The following is a 20,784-nucleotide window of genomic DNA, read 5'->3' on the forward strand; positions in this document are numbered from 1 at the left end:
CTAAATCAGAGCTAAAATGAGAAAAAGCTGGAAAGTCTTGCTACAGATCTGTGCTTTGTCCTCCCATTTCACAAGGGTTAATTTCTTGTACCCACAGTTGTGCTCACACCCTCAGCATTACTGCTCCTTCTGCTGAGAAACTCCTGCCTTTGGCCTTCCTGTTCCCTCACTTCTCGTGTTGTTACCCCAGGATCAAACACCACTTACTCTGTAACTGAAGTTACATTTTCCTGTCCAGCAGGTATTACTGGATCATCTCTCAACTTATCATTTGGAAGCTGGGGCGGTAAGAACTCCACATCCTTTTTCTTTGGAACTTTGTAATACTTCCAAGTCGTGTCAGCTTCATCCTCCTCCAAATTGACGGCAGTGCCGACGTACACGGTGGGCTCTATAACCTCGGGGAACGTGGCTGGGAAAGGCTGGGACAAGCCATCGAGCCTGTCTTCCATTGCTTTTGTGGGGACCAAGGGGTCAGGCGTTGGCATCTGGTAGAAATGTTGACTCTGGGGTGTGGAGGGAGCCTTGGGCACCCCCTCGTCGGCGCCGTCGCAGGGGTGGGGGCTGAGCGGCGGCGGCTGCGGCGAGTTCGCCAGCTCGGCCCCATGCAGCTGCGGGGGCTTCGCTCCGTCGGCAGTTCGGATATTGGCAAACCTCACTTGGCTGTCTGGTGCGGCCATCACAAGCCTCTGACTCGCTGAATCTGCCTCCATGGCAACATCATCACTGATAGATACACGATGATGAAAAGGAGTCAAAGGGCGTTTCTGTGGCTTATCCCCTTTGTCTTGCTTCTCATTTGTCTTGTGCTTTGGAGCCGCCGGCTGCTGGGGGCCCACAGGTGGGGCCTGCCCCTGTTGACCTGAATTTCTTGGTTTGAGATTTTTGTGCCTGCAGAATTAATACAAGGGAAAAGAGTCCACATTAATCTTTCAAATTTGTCTATGGTGTTCTTTTTCACTAGATAAGAACCTCCTTCTAGGCCATTAAACAGCCCGTGAGAGACGTCAGAGACCGAAACTGTTCCGAAGTGAAGCTGCCGCTTCTTTCTGAGCAGAATTGGAGTGACTTCAGCAACACTGTATGATTTTAGAATACCATTTTTTAAATTGTTACATCTGTCCTATGAGCCAAACACACAAATAATATTCAGAATTAAGACAGTATTTTATAATTGCTTTAGCAGAAATAGATTGTCACATGAATACCTCATCATTTTTAACGTGTGCCAGCACTGATGAATCAGTAGAACAACGTAAGAATTAGTGAATGGCTTCTGAAGTTCAAACCCGGATACCAGCCAAGAGAGCTGCCCAAGCCTCACTGGGTTAAAGACTGCAAAATTAACACCAAGAACCAAGAAGCCAAGCTCACTCCTACAAAAGCCATTTCCAAGCTATTACAAGGCTTTTGTAGGGGCTTACTTACAAATTTAGCAAGTGTGGGAAAAAGAAAAATGCAGTGTCCCAACTACATTAATACAGCTGGGTCTGTTCAGTGTAAATGCACTTGAGCTTAAACATTTCATCTGCAAGTTCAAGATGCCAACTTTCAGGACCATCTGACAGAATGAGGCACATGAAATACAGAAGTGTAGAATGAAATGTTTATGATTAAGCCATTGAACTGCAGGTAAATGCTCCACGCCTGGGAGTTCTTTGCCACTCCTCCATTAGCAAAGTTAAGAAGCACTTGTATTGAAAAAACAGGATTAGGCAGGGATAAAAGGTAAGAGGTATCAAAATCTATTTTTACTTTAAACTCTTACACATATCCACATGTTTTTCTCCACTTAGAATTCAAAACACATGGAATAATAAGAAGGTTTAGGTCTTTGCAATTTCTCTTTAGGCAATTGCATATTTCTAATATACACCTCACATAGTTAATTGATTGGTTTGCTCTTAACTAGTGCTATCATAGCTAAATTCTCCTTGAAAAGAACATTTAATCCTCCTCCACACCCCAGCTCTTCTCAGGACATAAGTATTTCCACAGAACTTTAACCAACCGTTTCAATAAGGGAGTTTAAAAAATGCATTTATCTCAAAATGCTACATCCTCCAGACAGTAATTTTTTCCTAAGATACCAATATTCCCTGCAAGGTAATCAGTGTAACATTTAAATCAGAGAGTGTTTAAACCTATTGCAACACTTCAGTCACCTAAAGATTAATATTCTGCCATAAGTACAGAAATTGAGAATTCAATGAAATTAATGCTTCTATTTATTTTAAATACCTGTATTAACAGTGCGTGGCATCGCAGCCTCCAAAAAGGCTGTATATTATATACACACATATATATTTAATCTCAGACATTTTGCCCTTTGTTTTGATCTCTTTTTCCCCCCAGCTAATATAAAAAACACACACTGGCATCCACTCTGAGGAGCAGTTTTCCACACAGCCACCCATGGAATGCCACCCTTCCCACAGAGCAGGTCTGGGGGTTTTATTCTCATGATTAACAGCTTTCTCCCTTCAAGGCTACTGCCACAGCCCTCTAGAAGAGGTGTTTAAATCCTAAATAAATAGCATTCCCTTCCCATTCCCTGAGAAAGCTGCCCATGAGATGGTGACTGCCCACATCCATATGGAATTCCAGCCCAGGACTTGGGAATCATCCCTGCACTGGCAGCAGGCCCCCCTCAGCCAATTCACTCGACTACAACCTCTGCAGTAACTCCTTGGGCAGAATTTCAAGACCTCCAATGACATTTAGGAGAGGAGATACAAATTTTGTTCCAGCTTTCCTCCGAGCAGCTACTGCTTAATTACTCCTGCAGGAGAGATCAGGAGCCTCTCCTGAGCACTTCAGCCCCGGCGAACACGGCTGGGCTGCACCTCTGCCAAGTGCTGTACCTTGAACAATTGCAATTTGTCCTCTGTGTGGCTTCAACAAAATCCCAGGATGCCACCTTGTCAGCTGTCTCCTCCTCACACAAGCCATTTGATGTAGCAGAATACTTCCTCCTAGGATTCAATACCAGGAGAGTTATTTGGGAGCAACATATGTTCTTCTCTTATCTTCTGGCAAAGCTCAAGAGCAGTTTGGTGACAAGGGATTCAGCAAAGAAAGGATAAATAGCCTTTTCCTGACATTAAACTAAGTACATCATTCCTAAATAGTTAAATAAATGAACTTCTTTAGAAATGGTTTATTAGAAGAGTAAAGTGCATTCCACCAGCAGTCACAGCACCCTTTACAGAACTAATTGCTACAAGGAACACACAAAATATTGGTATTTTTGGCTTCAGAGGATAAGTACATACTTGTTCTGTGCTCTGTTCATGTTGCACTCTTGCCAGACTCTGTCCACCACTTGGTTGGCCAGTTTTCTGGGGATTTTGCCACCGTGATGGCTGGTACTATCCGAGATAAATCCGTCTGAAACCGAGGAAAACTTCACCCATTTCTGGGCAGATTGAGCATCAACTGAAAAGCAGCACCAGAGGAAACATTCAGGCAGTGAGACAATGCAGTGTCTATCACTCCAATTCAAACACCATAAGAAGAAAAGTATCTTCCTGACTCAGTGTTAGGAAATAAAAACACACAGAAAATTTAGGAATGGTAGCAGATTATTATAGGAGATTTTAAAAAGCACCATATATGTTGTAAGTGGGCTGGATGTTCTTTATCTTTGATGAAAGTGGCCTGAAATAGAAAACAACTTGAGCAAAGCCAAGATTATGATTTTAAAAAAAGGGTCAAACTTGAGTAACAGAAGATCATGGAAGAAAAAAGAAACAAAGCCTCTTCTGCAAAATAAAACGTATGTAAATGCCACCTGAAACTATCAGTGAGTGTCACCAGCTGTGACCTAAATCAGCTCCCCATAAGCACTGCTCACACCCAGGGCAGAGGGCACACAGCCTTACTGGAAACTTAACTACAGCCCATCTTCCTGGACTGGGAGAAATCATCACCTTTCACTAATGACCGGGCACAACGGGGGTTATGGAGCTGTGTCAGAACACAGGCATGCTCACAGAGGGGAAAAACCCCAAAAACTTCCCCAGAGCAATCCAAAGCACTGGTAACAACTTCAAGTACAACAGCAGCTCTAGTTTCAGCAGCTTACAGAAGACTTTGAGTTCGTCTTGCCCACAGCTGGTGACACAGTTCTACCACAACAAACTTAGGACTAAAGAAATGTGATTTTTCCTACCAAGCCAGCTGCACACAGAGCACTGAATCCCCTGCAAACACTGCTGTGTTAGGAGAAGCCATGGAAACAATTCCCTCATGCAGAAGCCAACTCCTTCCCACCTGTCTGAACTTCCTCAGGGGACGTGGGTGGCGTCAGGGTGACCGAGGACATGGCAGGGTCTCTGGTGGAAGCAGGCACTTGGTGGACCCCCAGGCAGGCAGTGGAGCAGTGGGGAGCCCCCACGGAGCTGGGAGCAGGGATGTCTGTCTGAGGGACCAGCACGAAGCACGCTGGGTACACCATCCTCACACCAGCTGCCAAGAGAGGGCATTGCCCAGTTAGTCACACTTAAAGTCATCAAATGCATCATTTCAGCAGGCATTCCTGAGCTAACAGAGCCTTTTCTACCTACTGAAGCATCTCCTTGGACAAAAAACATCTCTTGTCACCTCCATCATTGCTTGATTTGCTTTAAACAGAGGATTTGAGTGAATGAATAAAAAGGGCTTTGTATAGGCAGAGATATCCACATGCTGCTACCCTGCTTCTGTCATTTTGTTTTATAAAGGCTGGGGAAAATCCTCTTTAGCATCGTGTAGCACTGCCAACATCCCCAGCAGCATGAGGGTCTCCAGCCATCACTGCACTACAAGCTCCTCAAAGAGAAGGGATTGCATTTTTTGGGAAATCAAAGTTCACCAATCTACAGAACAAACCACAGCATCAAGAGGCCGGGATTTTGGGAAAAACAGCAGATAAAGGCAGTGCCTGAATACATCAGGTTCTCCAGGACTGGTTTTGAAGACATCCCTAAAAGGCAAGTCTACTCTGTTTGAATTTGCACAGACTCTGAAACAACACAACCTGCTTTTTACTCAGCTTAGATGTCAACAGTGATCATCCAGGAGTTTTTTTAACTCTCTTAATTATTTCTTTTTTTTAATCTTCCTTCTCAGGGCACATAAGAAAAATATGTCCTACTAATGGGTCTGCAAAATCCACTTTGAGCAGCAACTCATCATAGATAGTCCCAAGCATCAAACAGGAAAACAAAAGCCAACAACCATTGTTACAAAGGAATCAAATGGGGTCACTTCTGCATTCAGAATTTTGCAGGTTCCATCACCCAGTTTATTGCAGTAATTAAAGGTAATCAAGCTCACCAACAAGGACTTCAACAGCGGCTAAAGAATCATCCTCCCAATCCATTTCTTCTTGTTTTTCCTCAGATCCCTCCTTCAAGTTGGATGTGACGGGGTAGAATTGCTTCCACTCCCCAATCAGTTTCTTTGTGGATGAATCAGAAAGCTTGAAGGACTGCCCTGTGAGTGTGCCATTCAACCCAAAGGGGCTCAGGATAACTAAAACAGAAAGAAAAATCCATTGGTGATTATATTCACCACAAATTCCCTCTTCCCCTCTGCAATAGCAGCACTCTAATTTCAGCCACACCAAATAAACAACTTATTTGTTGTTTTGTTAAGTCAAAATGCAGCCTCGTCATGATTTACACTACACAAGCTTTTGGCAATAGGTTCCCATTGTTACATTTATAGGTACTGTAAGAATTGAGGAACCACAATAACAACTACAAATTAATTCACTCAAACAAGCAACAGGCAAATTTTCATCTAGGCTTGCAAGGAGTCTCAGATACAGGTGGGATAAAGAAACACTTCCAAATCCTGGCAGAGTTTAGGTGTTTCCTCATCCTTTCATTCAGCTGGTTACAACAACAGGGAATACATAGGGAATCATCTGATTCATGTTTAGTCCTGTCCATAGCAGGGAAGCACAGGTGCTGTTAAGTTGCATTCAGGAAAAAGAAGCAAGTTTGGACACTGAGCATTACTGAAGGTGTGTGGCCATGCAGGAGAGGTGATTTCTGCAGGGAGGGATCACACAGCCCCACTGACCAGACTCGGGCCCCAGCACTCCTCTGTCTTCCAGAGCACAGCCTGCATCTGCTGGGGGAACCACAGGGATTCACAGGCAAGGCAGAGCAGAGTGAAAAGGGGAGAGGGTGTGAACGGAAATCCAAAAATGGATTTCTGATGGAGGGTTGGTGAAGGTATCTGGGGGTTATAAGGTTGAAACAACAAAATGTTGAAGTCACCAAAAATGACAGTACTTGGAAAGGGTGTCATGAGCACAAATGGTTCAATTAACATGCCAAGAGATGAATATGCAAATGCTCCACCTGCACGGGGCCAGGACACAGCACCTGGCTGTGAGGGCACAGGGCACAGCTGGGGACAGCAGGGCAGGCTCTGCCCCCACTGCCAGCCTGGCCCAAGCCCTCAGGGAGCACCCAGAGGATGACTGCAGGTGCCACAGGCAGCAAGCCCACCTTGGAAGGGGTTGTTGGACTGCTGGGCCAGGGTGAGGTGCTCCTCACTGAGCAGGTACACGGGCTGGTGCTGGCTGATCTCCACGCTGGTGCACACGTTGCTGTCCCCATGCAGGAAGAAGGTGAAGGAGCAGGACAAGTGCTCACTGCAAAGGCAACAGCAGAGAAGAAGTCTGAAGTATAGAATTTCAAGAAGTTGGTATTTTTTCAGTAGTTTTCAGGCACTTCCTCGCAATATATTCATTAATGGGAGTAGTCAAAACACAGTACTATGTAAGTAGCAAGAAAATGCTAAATATATGTTCCCTTTACATACCCAAAGAAAAATCAGGCACTAAGTTTTCAATTTCTTCAGTCTGACACTTTATATTTTGCTGTCCTGAGGAAATTTAAACCATCATTTTTTACAAGACAAAAACCTGTAATTTAATATTTTTATACCTTATGCATTTATTTAAAATCTCTAGAAATATTTCTGAACATATTTTATTTTTAATGAGGTCATATCTAGGTTGTCCTGTCACAGCTTCACTAAGCAGAATTTAATATCAGCCAACAAGTCACTTATTTAAGAGCAAGAAGAATGGCAACAGCTTTGAGAAGTGGTTTGGTTTTGTTATTTAAATTGAATTTTATCTTCGTGTTCTTGAAGCCAATCAAGTAACTAAAAATGAAATCCCATACCTACACACAAAAGGGGAGAGACAATCAATTAAAAAAAACAAGGCTCAAGACATTCTTAATTAAAGTCATTAAGGCAAGTGTCAATGTTTAATAGCAGATGCTTCACTGACAGCATCTCTCATGGTCCTGAGTTTTAGGGGGGAAAAAAACCCAACAGGCTTGAACAGCAGAAACTCCCCAGCAATGAACATTTCTCCTTCCTACACCTCTGATTTAAATGCTGTTTCCCAGAGCTGTGCAGTTATTAGTGAGCAACTCCATGAAACCTTTTATTCCACAAGATCACTCTGCAGAGAATTTCTCATTTTTGGGGCCCTGCTCTGTGTTGTTGCCACAGAAATACAGCTGACCCCTGCAAGGACAACCAGGAAAACATTTCATGGTGCAGCCACATCAACTCCATGGTTTATAGGAAATACATTTCACCAATTTTAATTTAAGGGCAGCAAGAAAGGAAGGTAGAACCAAGCAGATCCCAGCCACAAATGGCACATCTTCTTACCAATCTGAAAAACTTCTTTTTCCCCCTTTTAAAGAAGCTGTACAGGCACAACATTCCTCAGTTATAATGGCTACAAGTTATCCCAAGTGTCTGCCAGACTGATGCACTCCAGCAGGAAAAGAGCAGATGTTTAAAAGCAGGAGATGCTGCTCGTTTGGACCTTAAATTAGGTCCAACATCACAGCCAGAGAAGGACCAAGGTCAAGCAGAACCTGAAAAGAACTTCATAAAGTGCTGGTGAGAAAATAAATCTTCCTTTGTAAGGAGGGAGCAGCAAAACCCTGCTCAGTCTCAGGGAAAAAAAGGGATCAAGCCACAGGAAACACTGATTTTAGTCAGTCAAAAAGCAGATATTGGAGAGGACTTTTGCATAATCCAATGGAAAAGACACTCAATGAACTACTGCAGCCAAAAAAGGAATTCAACACCACTGTGTCCCAAAAATACAACCTGATCCCACCAGCCAGTGCCCAGGACGGCATGAAGGCCCTGGCACATTCCTGTTCCTTAGTCCAAAAGCCAGGTTGGCATTCCTGGGAAAGCCACAAACAGCTCCAGGGCAGGCAGAACCCACAGGCACCAGAACACATTAAAACACAACCTCCACAGCTGCAGGTACTGGCAGCATTTTAGTGCCATTTCCAAGATGTTTCTTTCCCAAGGGAAACACTGGGATAGGGAACAGCAAAGGGAAAGAAAGGTTTCTGGAATTGGCACAGTCCAGTCAATCCATAGAAACAGATATGGGTTGGTTCACTCTCACCCCCAAACCTCAGAGTCAGGGAGGAGAAAGGTGGGACAGTGACAAAAACAAAGCAGATTTAAAATCGAAGACCAAAACCATCCAAATAGGATGAGAGAACCCTCCGAGTGCTCATGGAGGAGCAGAAGGAACAGCACATTTTTATTCCAGCACCTTCAAGCAGGAGTTGCAGTGACCCCACTGAGGAGCTGCTCTGAGTGAGAACAGTTCTCCAGCTTTGCTCAGGTTAAATGGTGTTTTAGGGGCAAAAAAGGCAAGATCTGGATGAATTATGAACTGCTTCCTCACAGCTGAAACTCACATTTCTCAGGAATGCCAGGAAAGTTGCATTTAAAACATTTAAAAATGCAGTGAGAATGGAGCTGAGCATCTTGGTGATGCCTTCAAGTGTAACAGAAGTCACGTGGCCAGGACACACCACTAAATTCCGGTATGGAAATCTGATTAAACTGTAATCCTTATGCAAATGGTGGAAGACTGATTTTCCAACTGAATTTTATTTTCCAAACCATATTCGATGTTTTAGGATGAACGAGGTGGCAGTGCCTTGGTTCCCTGTGACAGACACGATTCAGAAGCTCAGTATCAGCAAGATAAAATTTAAAAACAAAAGCACATATTCCCTATATACACTTTAAATGCAATTAAGCTTCACCTCTTGTAAACACCCCATTGTTAGCCAGATAAAGGGCAAACAATCACGGCATAATCTGATGGAATTCAGATAAACCAAGACAAAGGGAGGCATCAGCATGATAACAGAAGCATTTCAACTCATCACACTGCAAAACCAGTCCTGAGGAGGAGCAAGGAAAACTCAAGGTCACCATGCAAAAGCCAAATCCAAAAATACAAACAAGAAAAAAAGAGCCCTAATCAGATCTCTTTTCTCCCCCAACTCAGCAGGGGAGAAGTTTCCAACAAAATAATCCAGGGAGTGAGCACCCAGCGCTGCCACTGCCATTGTTCCCAGCTCTGCCTCCATGGCATGGACAGAGGATGCACTGCCACGGTTCATCCTGGAAAACCCAACCATCACCCGATTTCCACTAATCCTGGCTATAAATGTGAGTGTTAAACAGCAGAACAACGCACAGCACTGGGAGGGTTCTTTTAGAGGTGCAGCAGAGTTCTGGCCAGGAGGATAATATGTTTCACAGCAGAAATACAGAGTGAAAAAGGGAGGCTGGGAACTCGGGATAAGGGAAACGGATCCCACCCGGGACACAGAGTATCCCCTGGAAGCACCAGTGTGCTTTAAAACAAAGGTTCACCTGAAAGGCAAAATTAACACTTCATGGACTCCAGTGCAGTTTGTTTCTTCTGAGCCAATCTGCTCAGAAACTGCTTCCTCACATTTAAATTATTTCAGGTCACAGAACTTAAGAAATAGCAATGCATGTGGAAATAATCACAAGAAATACAAATAAAGAATCCTAATTAAAACAGGGGGAAAAAATCAAAACCACAGGGAAGCTCTTTGGAGGGAGTGGAGAAAAGGAGGAAGGAACATGAAGAACCAGAGCTCTACAGAACTGGATGCCCCCACACAAATTATTGTATGGGCTTAGCAAGAAACTCTACAAACATGCAGGCTTTTTATTATTGTTTTGTTTAAATTAATACTTTTGAATATCCTCCAACTCTTTATGGCTGCCAGTGCACAACCTCAGCTTGGGAGGAATATTCCAAATTTTACCACAATCTATTTAAAAAAAAATAAAAAAGTGGGTGTGTATATATATACCCACCATTTCTCTAAGTCCTCTAATCTTCTCAATAACTCACCTCACCTTTTTAGCCAAAAATCCTAATCAAGCTAAAAGTCTGCCATGTATCACTTTGGGGTAAATAGGCAAATTATCTTTACAATTCAGTCAAGGACACAGTAACAGAATCAGGCTGGTGGTTTCCTGCCTGCTAACGGAGAGTTCATCCTATTTTTATTTGCAGACTATTTTGGGTAGCTCAGAAGATCACTGGTAATTTGTGCAGAGCATCTCACCACTGAAATCTGAAAAAAAAAATCTCGACACCTCAACACTTTGAAATCTTATTCTGCATGAAGAGAAAATCAGTGATGTCCTTAAGGTCAGATATAGAATAAAAAAAAATCTGATGCTAAAGTCAGCATTGATAACCTCTCTTTTTAGTATCTGTACCACTACCATCATGTATTGTTGAATATATATTTATTCAGAAAGTTCTGAAACAAAATCCTAATTCTCAAAAAAACTCTTTTTGTCCTACCATGAACATCAAGTTGCTCCATTCATATTTCTAATTAATTTCATTAAAGTCCAAATCACAGAATTTTCGTATCAATAGTCCAGTTCCCAACTGATTTCTGAGTAGAGATATGAAATGCCATCAGAACAAGGATTATGAATTTTTGATCTGAACACACCAGAATTCAATTAGATTGAGGTCCAACCCTGAAAGCAACTTTAAAAACAAATAAAAATAAAATAAGAATGAGACTCCTTGGGAATAATGCTATTTGAAGCAACCTTCAGTCCTCATCTACACTCCATTAAAATACATTTGTGTAAAACCATTTGATTCCCCCATGCTCCCTCTTCACTCTAATCACACAAAACAAAGATGTTTTCGTTTCAGAGACAAAGGATTATGATTTTATGGAGGGAAAAAAACAGAAGCTGCTGTGGATAAATCCAATACAATTTCTACTTCTACCTTTTTAAGAATAACTGAAGGGTAGGAGGGGAAACCACACTAAAATCCACATCTACAGGAGATTTCCATTAGCAAATCTGAAAATATCTTCTTGATAAAAAGGTAATTAGGTCTGGTTTTGTCTCCACATTAGGATTTCTGTAGAGCTTAGCTCTTCAAAGTGCTTCCCAAACATTGGCTGCATTAAGACCCCACTAACCCACACTCAGATCACCTCCTCGTGACAGCACCAGCACAGGGAAGGCTCCAACTAAAAGCACATTTTAATAGTAAATTTAAAAAAAAAATCCAAATGTTTCAGCTGAAAGAGAAAATGTTTGTTTTATGTAATTACTATCTCCTGTTTTCCTAGCTTGTCTCTGTGAATTACTTCTGAGTTGAAGTGGGAGCAGCTCATGCTGCCAAAGCGCTGCTAACCCAACCAAAATATTTACAGAATGCTGCTGAAGTGCAGCCCCTCCCTGCACGGGGAACTCTGCAGTGCTGCTCCTGTCCCAGCACGGAGCTCGGCCCAGCCTGACCCTTCCACACTCACCTGCCCCGGCAGCACCACCACCACTGAGCTGGGGCCCTAATTCATTCATTATCCTGCACCATTCTTTCAGTCAGTAATAAAATTATAATGCTTTTTCTCTTCAAGCTAGGTCTTACGAGGTCTTAAGAGATAAGCATTATACTTTTGATAGCTTAGCTACTTTAGGTGGTATATAAGAAGTAGGATGGCTCTTGTGATAGTGCTGGAAACAAAAAGTTTAAATAAAAGGCAGGGAAAAAAAAAGCTTTTCATAGAGAAAACCGAGTTAGGGTAAGAGGTTTTTGCTCTTGTTAAAATAATTCTCCAAAGTTATCACTCCTTTTGTTGCCTTCTTTTTCTAGTGAATTGCTTAGGTGGGACTTTTTGGCTTCTGTCTAATTAGCTATCCTTAAGTTTGAGGTGAAGTGCCCAAGGTCCTACGAGGTGTCTTTTAACCAAATTGAGGAGAGAAACTTCTGGGCCTTTTTTCTTTTTAAGGAGACAAAGGGTAACTTGTTTACTTCATCAACAGGGGGCACATTCCTGCAAAATGATTGCCAAAAATGGGTACATCTTGGCCAGTGTGGGGCATTTTCCCCCAGGATCAATCCCAGGACTGGCTGACAAGAAAGGAGAATTCCCAACCCTCAGCACCAGAGGGAAGCTTCTCCCGAGAGCTGTCCTTCACCACGGGGTGCCACTGGAACAAATTCAAAGCACCAAAGAACCTCCTTTTGAAAATCTGACAGTTCCCTTCCATAATAAATTCCTGGGATGGAGAACACAGTCTTACAATTAAATAGGCTCTTTTGGAAAGGTTAAGGTAACATACACCCCCCCATGAAGCCCTAAGTCTCTTCCCTTCCTGTTTTTCATTTTCTTTTCCTTTTAACCAAGCTGGGATACAACAGAGCAGTTCTTTGGGACCACTCACACTTCCAGGTGCAGCAGGAACACCAAAGGTACTGAGAAGTTTCTTCTTCACCCCCCTCCCACCTTTGCTGCTCCAAAACCCCATCCTATTTCAAACGTGGCATCCTCAATTCCCACTCCCCATCCACAATCCTGAATGGCCAAACTCCCCAGTCTTAATTCTGAGCAGGAAATTTGGTGTGCCTGTGCTGTGATCAGCAAAAGAGAAAATAAGTAAAACACTAAAAGCAGTCAGAGAACCTCAGCAAATGCACAGCTACTATTTCCAGGGAGCTGCAGGTTGTGTACCAGAAATGAGGGATCCAGAGCTGGAATTCCTGCTGCTCCTCTCTCTGGACACAGCCATGGAGCAGAGATGTTCTTCCAAGCATCCCTGAGTAACTCCCCATGGCCAGGCAGGGAAATACAGCAGAAAGCTGATTTTGATGATAACACAAAGCAGAAAAACATAGCTAATAGCAAAGTAGAAAAAACCCTTCCAGTTCAAAGCACATCATTAATGACTCCTGTCAAAAGGCTCTCCAAAGCATTCTTTGTGGCTGAGGATGTTTTGATTTGACTTAGACCTGAGAGTTAAAAATATTTATTTATTCCATAACTGAGTTATGTGCACTAAAACAAACATAAATGTAGCAAGCAATCTGTATTCCAGAATAAGGCACAGTTGCCTTAGACTGCCACATTTTAAATTAACTTCATTATTAACGGGCTTAGCTGCATCCCAATAAAACCAACTTTATTTTTATACACACTAAAACCCCAGTATGGTATTTTAAAAGGAAGCAAATGATTTTTTCAGAAGGCAGCAAGAAGTCTATATATGCACACAAAGGTATATATTTTTCTAGATACGATTATAAACAATACTTCAAAGTTACATTCCTGTATTTCAGAACTTAAATGAGACTAATAAACCTGTCACCTTGTATTTTAGCATCCTTTAATTTGAGGCTGCAAATCTCAATTATCTGAACTTGAGCTTTCACAGGGAAATATATGTGTGCTGCAAAGAATAAGGATCCAGAACATATTTGGGAAAAGGAGAACAGCTCTAAACATCCCTGTGTTCCAAAGCCAGGGGAACAGCTTTCCCTGTATTGCTCTTTCCCATCCTGAAACATTTACAAACATCTTGTTAAGCCAGATTTTCTTCAAAGTTCGAAATGGAAATGCATTATAAAATTGTCATTTAACAAAATCTGAAGTATCTGTATGGCTTTTGCATTATTTTATTGTTCAGTGAACAAAAAGAGCAGATTTAAACTTGAAAGCTAAAAACCCAGAACCACATCATTTTTTTCTTTTTTCCTGATGAACCAACTACCAGTGTAATTTAAGCTAAATAAGAGAAAACTGCTTTGTGATGTAAAGTGCTAAATTTGTCTGCTTGTAGTCTCTGTAGCAACCCAATATTCCAAAGAGACAATCATGTGATCAATGCTCTCAGCTCCTGCTGTTTATCCTGCACTGTCCTACTTACAGCAGCTCTCAATTCCAGCTGTCTACAGCAAAAGGAAAAACATCACCTGCTCTCCTGCCGGGACATGATGCCAGAACAGCCTCATTAGAGCTGCTGTAAAAAAATGTTGACATTGTTTGATTTCAAGATTAACATAGGGAGAAAATTTACACTGCAAAGAGTTGAGCAGCCTTAATAGAAAATATTTCAGCACTATCACTTGGTTTCAGGCTACACAGACAGAAATAAATCCAAAACCTGTGGGTGAACCTTGTTTTGGTAGTTAACTCTCTTGAGTATGAAGGAATTTTTGAGCTTTAGCACCCAAAAATCTTATTCTGTTCCTTAATAATAATTCTTCCCAACAGCATCCCAGGGGATCAAGAAGTAAAATTCTCTGTTTGTGAGGAAAGATGGCCATGGGAACTGGGAGGAGGGAAGCAAACAGGGCAGAAATGTGGGTTAAAAGCAGCATTCCCTTTGTCTTAAGGGCAGTGAAGACCAGACAGGCAGGAGCTGATCCCACCCACGCTGTTCAATGCCAATACAGACATTTCTGCTGGCACACCAGGACCATTCCTAGGGCCCAATATTTAAAAATACCCCCCAAACTCACACTGCAGCCATGGCCATCCCAATTCCAGCCTGCAGGGCTGCCACCAGGCCTGCACCAAACTCAGGAATCACACCCAGAGTGCCACTTCTTCCTCATAGCAAGATAAGGTAGAGGAAAAAAAATTCCTCTCTCACCTTCAAAACAAGATAACTACATGTACAAAGGCTTAAAATAAAGTTAAATTGGTATTCTGGAATATTCTTCAGCAGTCACTTCCCATGAAGTTATAAATTTAGTATTTTCTATTTCCATGGGAAATAAATGGTGGCCTGGCATTCTAAAATTCTGAACCCACACATGTGGTAAACAGAATTATTCTGAAACCTGTGCAGCAAGTTATGATAACCTTATCACTTATGAATTTCCAAGTGGCTTGTGGGGTGGTTTTTGTATTTTTTGTTTTGGGCGTGTGGTGTTTTTCTCTGGTGCTTTTTCACCATTTTTAAGTGAACTTGTCAGACACAAGTTCTGCTTTGCCACCCACTGCAAGTGGCTGCTTTATTTCCCAATTACAAAGAAAAAAAAAAGCAACCATAAAAGTAATATAGCAGCTGTTAGCATTCTAGACTTTTAGCTGTCTATCAGATCCACCCACAAATTCAGGATTACTCAAATGTTTGCTTATTGCTACTTCAATTGTGTTAAAGTTTAGCAAGTTGTAATTATTACCAAAAACTCCAAGAGATGTCCCTCACATAAACACTTGGAACTTCATTAGGAGTGTCATATTTGACCTATTTAATTTGTATCTAAAATAGCATTTAATCTGACAGCTTTCCCAATCATATTTATTCCAGGTAATGAGTAAGAGGAACAGTCTCATCCAAAGGCAGTTAGTGAAGCAATCCAACCAGCACAGTGGGATGGAACAGATCACACTCTCCAGCTCACATTTATGAGGGGATTTTGGAATTAAACATACACAGCCACATCCCTGAAAGCAGTAACAAAACAACTGCTTGGAAAGGAGAAAAGAGAATTACATTCCTATTTGTCAAATTTTAATTTAATGTGTAGTCATTTCAACCACATTAATGAGCTTCTGTAGTCTCCAAGTGTCCAAAACACGTTGTGGCAAATACAGAGACAATGACATTTTTTTTGTTTAGTTGCAGCAAAGACCTTCAGCAAAATCCTCTCTGTAGTTTTTTATTCATCTGGAAAACTGAAATCACCCACTTAAAAATGGGCGACAAGACCCCAGCAAGGACATCCTGCTTCAGGGAGCTGCTCCATCCCTGCCCTGCCTATGAACAGGAGTGGAACCAGCACACGTGAAACCCTCAGAGAGTTTCCCCAGGCAGGGTAATGGTGAACTATAACAATAACTTCTCTTCTTTCAAGTTTCATACTAAATAATCAGTCTCTCATCCAACTACACTTCCTCCACCTTCACACTTTCAGTATCCAGATCCAAACTCATAATCCTACCTATAACCACTTTCAAATCTTGAAAAGAATGTTTACTATATTCAAAGAATCTATAGCCTAAAAAAAACCCTAAAAAATTACTAAAATACTTTAAAAAAAAATACTAAATAGTTTAATTAATATTTAACCCTAAAGTTTTTACTCATAACTACTGTTCTTAGGAACCTTATTTAAAAAGGAGTTTAAAAAATCCTCCAATTAAAATTTAAACTATAACCAAACTCTAACTGTACCTAAATAAGATAGTTACAGGTCTATGAACTTGTTCTCAGATCAGATTTCACCCATCCATGAGTGCCTGACTTTGCTCAGTGCTGCTCTGAGCAGCAGGGAGGGAGGGAAGAGCAGGTCACGGTTGTTACCTCGCAGCACGTGACTGCACAACGCAAACAGCTGAGGGGTTACTGCTCCCACAGCAAAACTTTTAACAGATCTCATATCATAGAGGTTAGTTTAATAAGTTTATTTGTTTAGGAACCACATCATTAAAGAGTGAACACTCAGAACTATCTCGTTCTGACTTCCCTGCTCATCCGCTCACGCGCCACACCGGCGTCAATTATGAGTGTTCAGGACTTTCCTTTTAAAATTAAAATGCACAATGATACACAATGCACAGACTTTTTATTTTAATATAACCTTCCACAAGGAGAAAAAACCCACCAGAGCAACAGACAGGAAGGCAGGGCTGGTGGAGGAGCTGTTATCACAGCCCAACACCTATTAGAAATCACAGCCTCCCTCCTGGCTGCTGCGCCGCCACCGCCGGCTTTGTTGGGAGAGCAGAGCACAGAAAATCTCTTCTGGAAGCACAAGCTTTCAAAGAGAGCTGGGAAAAATCCAGATGGGATCAGCTTCAAATGAAAGAAACAGCTCCATTTGCACATCCTTCAAAGGGACAGACAGGGACAGAGTGGGGCTGAGGTCCTGCAGCTCACTCAGCCACAGCCCCAGAAAGCCCAGGGGAAGGAGTCACCTCCACACCAAGGGCACTGCCTGCTCCATTTCCAGCCAAATTCCTTGAAACTAAAGATTTCCAGCAAGAACAACCAACCTGATTGAAATCTGCAGCTGGAAAACACAGGGAACAAGTCTCTAGAGTGAATGGCCAAGCAACAAAGTGCAGGGTGAGATAAATTATGATCCAAAGCACACTGGTAGCAAACTTCACATCCCCAGGATACCAAATTACCTCAAATTACACAGGCACAGGAATTCCTTCCCAGGGTTTCTGAACCTTAATGCAAAGAACAGTCCCAAAGACAGCAGAGTAATATGGGATGAAAGACAAAAATACAGCTTCAAAACTGATTCTTAAGATCTGTGCATTAATGCTCACAAACACAAGAGGGGCTGTTGGTGGTTTGGTTTTTAATTAAGTCAGCCACATCTACAAAAAAATTTAAAAACTTTGTATAGGTTTGGCTAATTAAATGGATTCTAAAGAATGAAAAATATGCAGAAGTGATATCAAGGTTGAGTTTTTGTTAATTTTAGAGCAGCTGTCTGGTAAGAAGTGTATCAGCACCCCAGGTGCAACATTCGGAGCTTTTTCCAGGCTGGCTGCAAGTCCCTTTATGTGGGGTTTGCTGCAGTGTCACATTTAACTTTGGCCATGAGAGAAACGTTCCTTTTACTACAAGAGTGTTCCAGACTTTGGAGCTACAGAGGTGGCACCACAAAGCACCCATGGCAGTGTTTGGTTTTCTCCCACAAGCCTGAACTGACCCCTCTGAAGAGCCCAACTTTCCTGAGAGCAGAGATTATCCCAATTCTAGGTATTCCTAGGAGGGATGAGCCAAATTTGCCACGAGAGCACACATGTGTTCACCACTCCCCTACTTCATTCCAGAAAAGCCAGTGCTCAGAGCATCACATGGTGTCGAGCTATCTGCTAGGAAATACTGAAATTTCAACAATAAAATATCTTACACAGATCTGTCAAAGCTATTTACATACTTTTCCTGTCGTTCTGAGCTACATATGATGAAATTGTGTGAGTAAGCACACAATTCCTTCAGTTATTTTCATCGAGCATATTGACATTCTGACCTTCTTCAAAAAAGAATCAGAGCCTCCAAATTAAACAAACACTGCTATTTTATTTTAAAAGCTTTCATCAGCTTTTCCAGCTGCTCTAGAGAGAGCTTTGTAGAATTACTCTAAGAGAATCCAGGACATAACTAATGCTAGTTTAAAATGGCAATTTGGTCAACCAGTTCCTCAAAGGAACTGTGCCAATACAATATGGGCCAAAATAGTTAAAAGTAAACTCTTTACTCTTGATTTATAGCAGAAAAAATGGATGGACAAGGACACCCCAGAGAGGAAACATTTGCCCTGACCAGGGTGGAGAAAGAAATGCCTGGAACTAAAGGACAAGTTTATACATAAATTAAAAGCAGCAGTTCACAACTACTAATAGAAACACACACAAACATGTGCTTCTGCTTCTTTTCAGCTTCTAAATTTCTTTCAAGTTTAAATTTATTGCAGAAGATGCCAACAATGGCCAACTCCACACCCAACAAGTAAAGCCACTGATCTCAAAATTTCCTGCATGCAAGATTTAACACATACATAGACACACACACAAAAAATCCCATCATCTAAGCTTTAAATTACTTTGGATTTTAAAAGCTGATTTGGGAACAGCGATTAAACTTGTTCCAGCTAACCTAGTTTTTATTCATTTCATTATTTATTGCTAGGCAACATAGACCGTGTCAAACCACGTTAGAACCATGAGAAAAAGTCCTTCCAATTTAGATCAAAAATTCTCTCCTTGCCCTCCTCCCCCCAGCATGGAGGCCACATGGATTCTTTTAACAGCAGCATTCCTTCACACCATCCTTTTTCTGACCAGAAGCTGACATTCCAAACTCTCAGCATCTCCCATGGGATGCAATTTCTCCAAAGCTCAGGTGGGAGCTCTCTGATGAGTCTTTCTTTGGTGTTAGCAAGCAGAACTAGCTCCAGTCACCTGCAGGTCCAGGACAGGTGTCTCTTCATTCAGACATCTTTTTCTTCCTTTCTGGAAGACTCTGCCTTCTTTCCCAACACCCATTATCCACGGTCTGGACACGGGTACCAGCACAGGAGAGATTGTTTACCATGTCTACCATTACTTCCTTTCATCACAAGAAAGTTCTGAAGAACTCCATAAAAACAGCAAAATAAGAAAGAGCAGAGACCCAGGCTCCAGAATAAATCATCCACAGGAGTCTCTCAATCAAAGCTTTCTTCTAGCACAAAGAATAAACCCTCCAACTTCTCCAAGAGAGCAGAATAAAGTTCCTACCTCTTGTTGATGGGTTTCTCATCCTTCTCGTACGGCTTGACGAACCATTTGCCGATGCGCACGAAGTTCCTGTTCATCAGACACCTCTCCAGCAGGTTGTGAACGGCTTTGAACAGCAGAGTGCGGCACTCGTAGGACAGCCCGTTCTCCCAAACCCCATCTTCCTCTTCTGCAAGGCACAGGGAAACAGAACTCAGCTTTCAATTCCATCCTGCCACTTCACACAGATCACAATACCCTTTTCTCTCCCGCAAGCCTTTAAGAGATATTCACAGCGTAACACGCAACCAAAACCAGCCTGTAACGTTCAGATAACTCTGCTTACTTTAGGATGGAACTGCTAAAAGTGATCAGCTATAAAAATATCTCATCCCCCACAGGGAAAGAAATTCACCAGTTATTTGTACACAAAAGGAAACAAGTAGCAGCAGCACGTTATGTTTTTGCAGCCTGCAAGAGCACTGTGTGATCTGTCTGCGAGGTGGCTCGTGTTTTACTCATCCTGCAGAATTGGTGACAATTAGGCTTAAAAATGAAAAAGCCAGACTTAATAGATCCTGGTGGCTTTGAGTAGCACTGACTGAAGAAAGCCAGGAACAAAAGTCAGCAATCAACTGACTCTCAATGATCAACAATTTGCTAGAGATGATGAAAAATGCTCAGATTCAGAATATTGCTGAAAGCAACATGATTCTCCCCACAAGACTCAAAACTGCCATTTTTCTTTTTAATTCAACATTAAAAATGAAGATATTTAAGAAGCTTAGCCCTGCTTTCTGATGTACACAGAAAGAAAAATCAGCAAGACAATGCCCAGTTCCTACCAATGGGATTCTGAAGCCAAACACTGACATCTTCTGTGCCCCACAAATCAAACACAGGCACAAAATCCAACTTGCACAAGACAAGTTGATTTGCCAAATGGAAAAGCAAGATTTATAACAAGAAGCTGAAACTTCTTCCACCACTCTGGCTCCTGCTCAGTGTTTGAAAAGGGTCTAGAGGCCCTCGGAGCACAAGCACCGGCCCAAAGAGCTGCACTGGCACTACAATTCCCTTACCCAGGTAAAACAAGGGACATCTGAAAGTTCCTGGGTGTCTCCCAGGATACATCTGATACCATTCATCCCCAGCAACACTAATAGGAGGATAATAATATAATAAAGCTTGAGATACTGTCCTTAAATCACTGGCAATCAGATCTTACCTTTCTGGCTCCAATTGCTCGTATTTTGTGGTTTACATCTATCCCTCATTACGTGCTCCTGGTCTCCTTGGACTAACCTAGCAGAGTTACTCTTCAAATGCCATTGCTTTTATACTCCAGGTAGCAGCAGAGACAAGAAGTTTGTCTGACATAGATAAGGAGACATATTTT

At 42.0% G+C, this 20,784-nt stretch overlaps 1 protein-coding gene across 2 annotated transcripts in view; it reads right to left on the bottom strand.

Moving 5' to 3' along the window:
• The window catches only part of MED13 (mediator complex subunit 13), a 51,599-nt gene that overhangs the window by 20,459 nt on the left and 10,356 nt on the right, over nt 1-20,784 (bottom strand). The window contains exons 3-10 of one of the 2 annotated variants that reach the window (XM_085557235.1): nt 19,407-19,575; nt 6,507-6,652; nt 6,073-6,120; nt 5,320-5,517; nt 4,276-4,470; nt 3,276-3,438; nt 2,865-2,975; nt 208-891 (exon numbers count right to left, since the gene is read on the bottom strand). In XM_085557235.1, the coding sequence (XP_085413361.1) occupies nt 208-891; nt 2,865-2,975; nt 3,276-3,438; nt 4,276-4,470; nt 5,320-5,517; nt 6,073-6,120; nt 6,507-6,652; nt 19,407-19,575 (1,714 nt within the window). The remainder of the gene's footprint in view (nt 1-207; nt 892-2,864; nt 2,976-3,275; nt 3,439-4,275; nt 4,471-5,319; nt 5,518-6,072; nt 6,121-6,506; nt 6,653-19,406; nt 19,576-20,784) is intronic. The other variant, XM_021524873.3, reaches the window with a different exon arrangement.

This window comes from Lonchura striata, chromosome 19, assembly GCF_050655825.1.
Source record: "Lonchura striata isolate lonStrDom1 chromosome 19, ASM5065582v1, whole genome shotgun sequence".
NCBI classification, from domain to species: Eukaryota; Metazoa; Chordata; class Aves; order Passeriformes; family Estrildidae; genus Lonchura; species Lonchura striata.